The sequence below is a fragment of the Leptopilina heterotoma genome, unplaced genomic scaffold (assembly GCF_015476425.1).
Source record: "Leptopilina heterotoma isolate Lh14 unplaced genomic scaffold, ASM1547642v1 Lhet_90, whole genome shotgun sequence".
NCBI classification, from domain to species: domain Eukaryota; kingdom Metazoa; phylum Arthropoda; class Insecta; order Hymenoptera; family Figitidae; genus Leptopilina; species Leptopilina heterotoma.
The window spans coordinates 79,567-91,313 of NW_025111194.1; the positions used below are offsets into that span (position 1 = coordinate 79,567).

Sequence of the window (11,747 nt, forward strand, 5' to 3'; positions counted from 1 at the left end):
TCACTCCTAATCATTAAATTTGACATTTGGTAAATAGAAGGAAAAGAGAAAATTTCCTTTTTTTCCTTGCTAAGCTACTACAAACAATTGAGAATGAAAGTTAATGCTGTTTTGAACAGCAGGCGCAACAATTGTATCTAAAGAATTCTTCAATACAGACACAGGATGAAGTTACAAACTATTCTTCTTTTTATCCCAGTGACTATTTTGGAAATTAGTCAAAAGAATTTTGTGACTGGGAAACAAGAGAGAAATCCAAAGTGGTCCCAAAGAGTGATAAGGACAATAAAACAAGATCCTAGAATTTACCAGATCATGCTGCTAACTGACTATGAAAAAGCTGATAATTTGGAAGTAGTTCAAGAATTACAAGAACATCTGCCAACCTTGTACTTCACTGACTTCTATTTAGAACAAGAAATTCAGCAACTCGAGAAAAGGGATTCTTTGAGTAACCCAAGGGACACAACAATGTTCATTCTTGTCGAATCTTCAGACAGAAACAGCACAGACCGAATCGAAAAGATAATGTCTTTCGTCAAACAATTGTCAACCGCTCGCATTCGACCGCAATGTCTGATTGTACGCTTTTTGAATTCCTCTCAAACCTCAAAATACACTAAATTTTTGCAAAAGATGTGGCGATACTTGTTCCTGGACATCACTGTTCTTGATATTATCGAAGAACGAGCAGTCATCCACCAGCTGAATCCTTTTTTTTTCTACAAAACGAAACCATTTTCTGAAAAAACATCACTGTTTCCTGACAAACTTGAGAATTTAAACGGATATCCATTGAAGGTGGCTTATATCAACAGACCACCTTATGTAACATTAAAGCGCAATTCGACAAATTATCCTTTTGACATTACTGGTCCCGATTCAGTAGTTGGACATATTTTCGCCGAAAAGATGAATTACAGCCAAGTGTTGGTACCATCAGAATCAGAAGAATTTGGTGCTTTCTCTTGTAATATAAATAAAATGACAGGTGTTTGCTCTTTGATTCAAAGGAGGGAAATCCATTTTATTTGTGTGACGAGTGCTTTAGTCAGAAGATTTTGTAAGAAGGAAGTAATTGAGAATGCAATTTTTGCATTTGATCACTATATTGCAGTTGCTCCAATTCTGCTGTCAGACAATTATTCAATTACGATTGGAAAAACCTTTTACTGCTCTATTGTATTAACTCTATTGATTGCCGCAGTCGGTGTGATAATCATTAAGACCTTAAGGTTTGACAGAATCGTTTGGAATTGGACAGCGATCTGCCAAATTTTATTTGGATTTTCAGTAGGAATGCAGTCGAAGAAATTAAAAGAGCGCATTTTCTTGACATGCCTTTTTGCTGTGAATTATTATTATTCTTTCCACATTCTGGAATCTCTGACGGATTTCAATTTTCAACTGGGTAAAGAGAAAGAGGTCAATAACATTGATGATTTGATGAAAAGCGGTCTTCAGTTCTGTTCGGAAATAAATACAAGAGCATTTTTGCCTGGGTATTTTAATCAAGATAACTTCACAGCTTGGGTGAAAAGAGGACGATTATTAGCCTTAGAAGAGTGTATTGAATTTCTTGTTGAGTTCAAGAACGTAACTTGCATTATGAAATTGTCACATGCTGAATGGTTCGCTGGATTTTACAAAGAAAATAATCTAGTAAAATTCATTCCAGAGTATTTTGCATCTGTAGGAACTGGATTTTTTCTGGAACCAGGATCTCCGTATGTCGAGAAATTCGAACAAATTCACAGATCATTGAAGGAAGTTGGACTTTTGGAAAAATGGAAAATCTCGAAAATACCAAATGCAACAAGGTATCTTCAACTTGGTATCGCAACGAAAGATAAATTTCATAATTTGGATGACAGTGCTGATGATTGGAAGTTACGGTCCTTGTTGCTTGGGATAATGATTGTTGGATATTTATCATCGTTTCTTTTATTTATTCTTGAACTGATGCTTGTTAAATGGAAGCAAAAATTCAGAAATGTTGGACTTTAAACTTAAAAATTGGGAAATTATTTGACATTGAAAAATCCCAACCACATGATTTTCGGCAAATTCTAGATACGTAATACTTCCACATAGATTGAATACTTCTACTTTCTAATTCAGTAATATTCGATTTATATTTTAAAGAAAAGATTGTAGTAGAAAATTTTACTGTTTTGTTAATAAATTATGAAGCACATAGAAAGATTTTAAGTTTTATTAAAAATTGTACAAAAATATATGTTTAATATTACACTAATATAAACTTATCATCTAAATTATTTTGTTTCCTAATAATTTACATTCTTCTCATAGCGAGAGAGAAAACTTAAAATTTTGTCATATAACAGACTGCGGGCATCCGTTCCCCAAATAAAGTCCAAGTGATTAAAATCCTTTAAAGGAATTCGAATTCTAGCCACGGGATTTTTTAATTCACTGTAAACTCTGTCAACGTCCTGAAAGTTTAGTGTAAAAAAGTAAAACTCATCAGTTAAATTAATTTACAAAATTACAAAAAAATTACAAACCTTCACATGAGCCAACCAATCATTATATGTATAATAGAAAATTGTAGGCGTTGTTATTAAACTTAAATCATATTGAGGAGGTGATAACTGTTTATAATTCTTTAGGTTCCCAACTACTCCATAATCAAATTGTCTAAAGTAATCTGTAAAAATGTTAAATTCTTATTAAATAAATTAAAAATTGATAGAAATGGTAAAAATGGTCGAAAATTTGAAAATAAAATTATTAGTTGACTATATCTATATAATTATTTGAATAAATTTAGACTGCAGATTTACTTTTATTATTTATGTGTTGAGCGTAATGCATTAGTTGAAAAATGGATGCACCCGCTGGTGTGTGACCCAACTGAACAGGTAATTCTGTCTAAAAAAATATTCAGATTTAATAATTCAAAATATGATATGAAAGCGATTAAGAAATTGAGGAGAAAAGAAGATTGATTTTTAAATATTATACCAAGTTCATTTGACTTTGACTAAAACCAGCAAACATGAACAGTAGGTTACTGCAAACTGGTTGTAGAGCGGAATCAGTATCGCACAACTTTGATGTGAATCTTTTATAAAATTGTGGCGATAATGCTACTTCATAATGTCCAAAGAAGTCCATTACTTTCTAGAATGATTAATTATTAAACATTATTTACATCTGTTTTTTTAATATTGAATCTTCTTCTTCTTAAATTATTTTAGGCAATATTGAATCTTAGAACCAGAATTAGCTGCGCTCTTTGGTAATAGAAATTAAGAAAATACTGCGCACGCTTCTTTAAACACACTATTTTTTCTGAATTTATATACAAAACAAGCAGACTACCTGCACTTTTTTAACGATTAGGGAAAGAAATCGAAAGATGGGACTAATCATATGTCCACAATAGGCAACTGGAGCAAGAGCATGCATTGTTTTAATTTTATTGTTGTATTCGGGCAAAGTTGATGCCATTACGAAAAAACTTGTCGTGCCCTGACTGTGACCTATGTAGGTGACATTTTTATGGCCAGTTTTATTTAAAATCACGTCAATCATTGCTGGTAAATCATACCTTCCAATTTCGTGCCAACTGAAAAATAAATATAATTTATTAGACATTTTTTAAATAACTATTATATTATAATTTAATCTTCATTTTCTAAATCAATTTTTAAAAAGCGAACAATTCTTTAATTAGAATGTAATAATTTGTCTTTTATAATACCTAAAAGTCCAAAATTTCTTCGTATTAACTGGATATTTCATGTGTTTCTTGCCGAAAGTATTTCCTCTCGCATTTCCCATCCACACATCGTAACCCGCGTCGGATAAAATATAGCCTTTTAATTTTCAATTTATAGAAACTTTTAATTAGTACCCTTTAAGTAATTTAAATCTATTTACACAGATAAATAACAAATCTAATTTTTTTAAAACGATATTTTATAGCACACATATGTTGTGTAAAAGATAAATATATAATTATTCATTATTTTATTATTATATAAAATAAATTATCATTTACAGTTAGTCCACTGTTTATCTTCTTTTTTATAGACTTGCATTTTTGAAGAATTTTATAAAAACAAGCCTGTTTCATTATTTGTAAAAAATCAATTTGAAAAATATAAAAAACAAAAGGAATGTAATTCCTATTATCAAGTCTGACCTTCTGTAAAATAAGAGAAAAATAAAACTATTCTTTGAAATTGTCATCGCTTAGATACCAAGTAGCAAACAAGAAACACTGAATACAAGTTGGTAGTGAAGTTTAAGCATTAGTAGAGTTTAGAGAGTTGATGCCAATTAGCGTTGGAAGTTTCAATTTTCCAATTATAAAACTAAAGGATAGTCGTAAATTTTCAAAATAGACAAAAAATGAAGTTACAAACTATTCTTCTTTTTATCGCAATGATAATTTTGAAAATTAGTCAAAAGAATGTGACTGGGTTTAAGATTCTCACAAAGAAACAAGAGAGTAATTCTAAGTGGTCCCAAAGAGTGATAAGGACAATAAAACAAGATCCTAGAATTTACCAGATCATGCTGCTAACTAACTATGCAAACGCTGATAATTTGAAAGTAGTTCAAGAACTGCAAGAACATTTGCCAACCTTGTACTTCACTGACTTCTATTTAGAACAAGAAATTCAGCAACTCGAGAAGAGGAATTCTTTGAGTAATCCAAGGGATACAACACTGTTCATTCTTGTCGAATCTCCAGACAAAAACAGCACAGAACGAATCGAGAAGATAATGTCTTTCATCAAACAATTGTCAACCGCTCGCATTCGACCGCAATGTCTGATTGTACGCTTTTTGAATTCCAGTCAAACCTCGAAATACGCCAGATTTATGCAAAAGATGTGGCAAGACTTGTTCCTGGACATCACTATTCTTGATGTTACCGCAGAACGAGCAGTCATCCACCAGTTTAATCCATTTGCCTCATACAAAACGAGACCCTTTTCTGGGAAAACATCATTGTTTCCTAACAAACTTAAAAATTTAAACGGATACCCACTGAAGATTGGCGTACTGGATAGACAGCCGTACATAAAGTTAATAAGAAATTCGTCAAGGCATGTTGTTGATATTTCGGGTCCAGATGCGGAAATTGGAAAAATCTTCGCTAAAATGATGAACTACAGACAAGTATTAGTTCCGTCGACTAAAGGATTGGGTAGTTTGTACTGTGTTATAGATAAAATAACCGGTCTTTATTCCTTACTTCAAAAGAATATAATCCAACTGATTCCCATAACGATATCAAGTGCGAGGAATTTTTGCAAGAACAACATATTGGAGGATGCAATTTTTACCCTGGATCACTACGTTGCTGTGACTCCAAATCTAAAGTCGAAAAGTTCATCAATTATGATTGGAACAACCTTCTTTTCTTCGATTTTGCTGACTGTTGTAATTACCATAATCAGTTGGATAATGATAAGAAAAATGAAATTTGAGAGAAATATATGGAATTTGACAGTTGTGATACAAATTTTATTTGGGGTCTCAGTAGATTTGCAGCCTAGAAAATTGAAGGAGAGGATTCTTTTCATTTGCCTGGTGATTATGTATTATTACTATTCATTCAACGTCTTTGAAATGTTGACTGACTTTAATTTTCGAATGGATCAGGAGAGGGAGATAAAGAGTTTAGATGATTTGATAACTAGTGGTCTTCAGTTTAGTTCGGAGAAGAATAAAATTTCCCTAATGCCTGACATCGTTAATGAGAGTGATTTTACAAATTGGCTGACCAATGCTCGAGCAACGACAAGAGAAGAGTGCATGGAGTTGCTGCTGGAGCACAAGAACATAACTTGCATTATGAGATTGACTCAGGCTGAATGGTTCGCCGGATTTTATATCGAGCAGAATATCGTGAAAGTTGTGCCAGAGTATATAATGTCTGTGGGAATTGGATTTTATTTGGAACCTGGATCACCTTATGTGGAGAAGATGCGAAAAATACACAGGGCACTGACGGAATTCGCAATAATGAAGAGATGGAGAATGACGCAAGTGCCGAATGCAACCAGACTGCGTCAATTGGGTGCTAAGTCGGAGGAAGATGATGACTTACAGAAGTCGGACGATGCTTGGAAGATACGACTCTTGTTGACTGGAATAATTACTGCTGGTTATTTGTCATCGGTGTTTGCTTTTCTTATTGAACTGGTTTTTAACAAGTGGAAGAAGAAGATGAAAGAATCTCATTAGAAAAATTGCAATCATAAATCTAATTGGTCATTACGTAAAAATAAAGAGTTTTGGGTCCCTTTTTGTTTTAGTTGGTGTGTTTTTTCTTGATTTTGATGATAGTATTAAACATATTGATTTACCCAATGCTCGGCCTGGACCAGATACAATCCAATCGGTAGAACTCATAAAAAGTCCGTGCATCAAGAAGATGGCCGGTTTTCCTTTAGGATCAGAATTATTTTTAGTTCCAGTTATTCGGTGCATTTCTAAAATATACTCATCCTCTGTCACCACTTTATGCGTCTCAATATTGTAACCATATTTCGTAACTAATTCAGTCTGTAAAAGAAAATTTTCAAAAATCTCCTACTTTGGTTTCATAGATTTTCTGCAGATATCAAATTGAGAAAAAAAACGTATCAAAATTGTTGCGAAGCAACTTTTTTTCTCAAATTGATATCTGCAGAAAATCTGTGTTTTGAAACTAAACTGACATAATTTGAAGATTAAATTAATTTCCTTACAACAGATAAATAAGCATCTGGATTATATTTCTTCATTGCTTCAGCAACAGCTTTTAAATTAACTCCATCCAAAAAATCGGGATGATTGAACTTTAGAATATCTTTTGCTCTAGTAGAACATATAGAAAGAAAAATGAATAAAATTAACTTTTTATTGTATTGCAACATTTTTCTCAACTTCACAAATTCATTAAATTTGACAAAAAATACTTTTAGGAACAATTTTTAATAAACTGTATAGATTTGTGTGTCGCCCCTATTTATTCAAATGACAAATTAATATATCCGACAAGACTCTTTACTCATCACTGTTTATAATCCGTGGAAATATCGATAATTCCCTTTTCTGTATTAATTGATATTTATCTTTAAAAAGAGAAGAGCAATTACACACCTAATGAGGCGTAAAAAATTGTTCTTTATCTTTGATGACTTGACTCCTTTTGTTTTGTTTATTTTCTTTAATATTGTTTAACTTTTCATTTTTTTCACACGAGTAAAATAAATTCCATTCAATAGAATAGACATTAATTTCTTTTAAATTAATAAAAAGAAAAATTATTTTTTTAAATTTAATTAATTAGATTTATTTATTCAATTAATAAATTAAATTTCAAGAAGTTTTAATACAAATAACCTTAATTCATTAAATTATTTCTATTTATAAAAAGGTTTTTATTGGTAATAAAAAAATGTTTTATATAAAGAAAAAGAAAAATCTGAGACGACGGACATTTCATTTATCGGATAATTTAGATAATTATGTGGAAATGGTTGATAAATTTGTAGCAGGTGTTCAAGATAATAATTAATGCATTATCGGTGAAAAAAATCAATCGAATTGTTATAAATATATAAAGTTAATAATAAAGCACAATCTTAATTGCAATACAACATGTTAACATTGTAATTGCTGAATAAATGTTTATGTCACTAATTAACAATTAATTAAATAATTATTTTTATGAGTAAAGAAATATTTGATTAAGAAGTTAATTATTACTAATTAGTTAATATTATTACTATTCTTAATAATAATTATAATAATTATTATTATTGTTTAGTACCTCAGTAATTTATTTTATATTTTCGTTTATTGTTTGTTTTTATTTTATTTATTATTTATTCATGAATAATTTTTTTAAAGTATTGAGTAAACAAATTTTTAAAGTGGTGAAAAACAGTAGAAAATTTTAGTTTTTTTACCATTAGAGGCCGCGAGTTTTAATCTTGAAAAATATTTTTAAAAAAACGTGGGTTGGAGGGATGCGGATTATTCATATGTCAATAGGCATATTGGATTTATTACAAAGAATTTACGAATCACAGTTAATTACCGTTGTTAAAAGATTTTCATCAATCAAAAATGTCATTGGAAAAGAGTAATTCAATGAATGCACTAGATTTCAAAGGTTGAAGTATTTTTATTTATCCAAATAAAATAAATTTTTATTTTACAAAATTAAAAAAGAAATTTTTATTAAAGATAAAAAGAAAACAAACACAACCTGTAAAATTTTGCCTCTTAGGTCCCTTTCTTCATGACGCATCACAGTTGTTAATTTTTTTTTCTTTTTAATTTTGACAAAAAGTGTACAAAATATGCAACCTGACATACACCGAAGAATACAATAATTAAAGAAGTAATTTCATTATAATTTTTTGTTTCAATAACAATTTTTTTCTAAGGATATAAAAAAAGAAGTTTAAATATAAGAAGAGAAAAAAATTCAGTACATTTTTATCAAAAATTATATATATTCATAATCATAATATATAAAAATAATAATCACAATACATTATAGAAATAAATTACAATTGAATATTTATTTTTGTTTTTTTACTGCAACATCTTTATAGCGTGACAACAGACTTAAAATTTTGTCGTAAAGTAAAATGTTCGCATCTTTTCCCCAAAGGAAGTCCAAGTGATTGAATTCGTCCAGTGGGACGCGGAATTTTCCAATTGGATTGCCCAATTTGCTGTAGAGTTTTTGCACGTCCTGAAAATATTTGTTTATTAATTTCTGTTTAAAAAGCTTTTTTAATTTAATTAATTTGCAAAAAATGATACGCACTTTTGTGTGCGTGAGCCAATCATTGACACTGTAATGAAGGGATACAGGTGTTTTTATTCGTCCTAAATCATAATCCGGAGGACTGAATTTTCCATACGTTCGAAAGTTTTGCCAAAATCCGAGATCATATTGTCGAAAGTAATCTGCAATTTATAAAAAGTAATATTTATAACTAAAATAAATAAATAAAAATAAAGTATGTAAACTGTTTTTAATTAATAAAGATGAGAAATAAACGCAGAATGAATACCATTGTTCATGAGTTGGGAGAAATGAACAGCTTGTCTCACAGATGCACCAGCTGGCACATGTCCCAAAATTACGGGAAGCATTGTCTAAGATTAAAAGAAAATGTTCTTTTCAATTAAAACTGGTTATAATAAATATTCTTGTGTTGATTATAATATTTTGAACAATAATCACCATGTTTAATTGATTTGGACTGAAACCAGTAATCAGAAACAATAAATTACTGCACAATGGTTGAAGGGCAGAGCTCACGTCACAGACTTTTGAAGTGAATTTATCATAAAATGATTGAGTCAAGCGAAGTTCGTTAATGCCGAAGAATTTTGTTACTGTCTAGGAAATTTAGAAAGAATAAAACTTAGTCTCAAATACCTAAATAAAGGTAAACACTATAATATTTGCTTTTTTAAACCGCCTTTAGATTATTTTCTAATAAAAGGCCTTTTTATTATTATAAATAATAATTGAACCGCCGGATCGTAATTTGAATTACATTGGCTATATGCTCTTCTACGATCCGGCAGTTCAATTAATATTAACTAGTAATAGTAATTATAATTGTAAAAATTGAAATTATCTGAAAATATTAATTTTTCCTAAATTTAATGAGTTTTAATTTAAATAAAATTGATTTGATTTAACAAAGGTTAGAGAAGTTAGAGATTTCATGTAAATTGAAATCATTGAAATTAATTGATAAAGAGAAGTGAACTCACTGTTAGGGAATGGCTGAACTTGGCCATAAATTTGAGGAGGGGACTTTTCATGTGCTTGCAAAATGCAACAGGTGCGAGAGCATGCATTGATACAATTTTGTTGGCGTATTCGGGCAACTCAGCGGCCATTGCAAAGAAAATTGTCGTCCCCTGACTGTGTCCAATGTAGGAAATTTTTTCGAGACCAGTACTTGCCAAAATTTTATCAATCATTGCCGGTAGATCCCGTAAACCAATTTCATGCCAACTGTGAAATTCAAAAATACATTCTTATCATCTTTCTTCACTATAAAAGCAATCGAATTTCTTTATATTAATTTTTGTAAATTAAAAAAAATATTTGAATTGCGTAGGTATATTGACCTGAATTGCCAGTAAGCATTGTCAACAACAGATTCCTTCAAATGCTTTCGTGAATAAGTGTTGCCCCTAACGTTTCCCATCCAAACGTCGTATCCAGCATCCGCTAAGATGTAGCCTACAAAATTTATTTCATCTTCAAAATAACGATTTTCAAAAAAAATAAATTAATTTAAATTATCCGTTATATGAATATTTAGTTGTATCAAATGTTTTTTATTTGAATTGCACTTGCTTCAGATTCTGAAATTATAGACGTTCAAATACAAGATTTGAATAAGAATCACTTGATTCAAGTAAATACTTATTGATAGCAAACAATGCTTTTAATTTGTATTAATTATAAAAAGAAAATAAAGGAAATTTGTTCTACCGAGTGCTTTTTCTGGACCCAAAATTATCCAATCCGATGAACTCATAACGATTCCATGCATTAAAAGTATCGCTGGTTTTCCCTTTGGATCCGGATTTATTTTCGGTCCAGTTATCCTGTGCATTTCCAAAATATATTCGTCGTAAGTGGCAACTGTGTACGACTCGGCATTGTAGCCATATTTGCCGATTAATTCCACCTACACAAAAATAATGTTACCTTTATTTCTTCTTCATTCTCTTATTCTTACATACAGTTATCAAAACGAACACTTTTGATTCGTTTTGATAATTGTTTGACAAAAAAGAACACGAAAAATGATTTTCAAAAAAATAATTAAGGATAGAAATAATTTATTTAAATAAATATATGGTTTGTTGAATTAAAAAATTTCATTAGTTCAGTTATTACTCTTTAATTAATTATAAATAAAATTTGAATAAACAGAAAAGTGAAAACTTACAGTTGAGAGGTAAGCGTCTTCACTGGGATTCTTCAATGCATCGGCGAATGCATTCTCGTCGATGTCATTGAAAAGTGAAAAATTTTCAATTTCCGGTAACACTGATGCTCTCGTCAAGCTAATGACGAGAAAGAGAACGCCGGTAACCGGAAATAATTTACCGTGTCTCAACATTATTAATAGGGGAAAGGAAAGAAAATTTAAAATTATACTAAATGTGACAAACATTTTGCAATTAAATTTATACTCCTTGTAATGATTGTCATCAAACAAATATTCATCTAATCTTAAAATATTTTTGATTCCTAATCTTTAACATATTTTTTATCATCATGACTGATACGCGGTTCGGTAATTTTAATTTTATTCCTTATTTAACCGATTACTCAATCATCTCTTTATATACACAAACTCTGAGAACATGAATAATTTATACAATTACATTAATAATTAAACGATAAAAATCGAAGAAAATTTCCACTTTCTGAAATTCTAAAATTATCAATATTATTTAATTCTTAAATTTTAAATTTTTCAATTTAAAAAAAAACTTATTTTGAACACATAGAAAATTCTAGAATTTATTTTAGAAATTTAACTTTTTTAAATAATTTGTTTGTTTGTTATAATTTAAAACAATTAATAATGAAAGTACAATCATCAGATATAAAGGATTTGTTGCATCCAGATTAATATCGATTCGGATCAAGTCTAAAATTTTGGGATCTTTGAAATGTTGACGTGAAGGTTAAAACAGATATGCATTTTGAT

The 11,747-nt window shown here is 29.9% G+C and overlaps 3 protein-coding genes across 4 annotated transcripts in view; 1 reads left to right on the top strand and 2 right to left on the bottom strand.

Moving 5' to 3' along the window:
• LOC122511880 (UDP-glucosyltransferase 2-like) overlaps positions 1–11,747 on the top strand; it is a 38,482-nt gene that overhangs the window by 13,300 nt on the left and 13,435 nt on the right. The window lies entirely within an intron of this gene.
• On the bottom strand, positions 2,200–7,017 carry LOC122511884 (lipase 3-like). Its single transcript, XM_043627436.1, has 8 exons — positions 6,738–7,017; positions 6,354–6,552; positions 3,731–3,845; positions 3,349–3,595; positions 2,989–3,147; positions 2,808–2,895; positions 2,529–2,671; positions 2,200–2,456 (listed from the first exon to the last, which is right to left on the bottom strand). The coding sequence occupies exons 1-8, from the start codon at positions 6,903–6,905 to the stop codon at positions 2,289–2,291; spliced, it is 1,287 nt and encodes a 428-aa protein (XP_043483371.1). The 5' UTR covers positions 6,906–7,017; the 3' UTR covers positions 2,200–2,288.
• LOC122511883 (lipase 3-like) lies at positions 8,142–11,298 on the bottom strand. The gene is made up of 8 exons (XM_043627434.1): positions 10,977–11,298; positions 10,514–10,712; positions 10,144–10,258; positions 9,781–10,027; positions 9,239–9,397; positions 9,066–9,150; positions 8,816–8,958; positions 8,142–8,740 (listed from the first exon to the last, which is right to left on the bottom strand). Exons 1-8 carry the CDS (start codon positions 11,202–11,204, stop codon positions 8,564–8,566), a joined length of 1,353 nt encoding a protein of 450 aa, XP_043483369.1. The 5' UTR covers positions 11,205–11,298; the 3' UTR covers positions 8,142–8,563.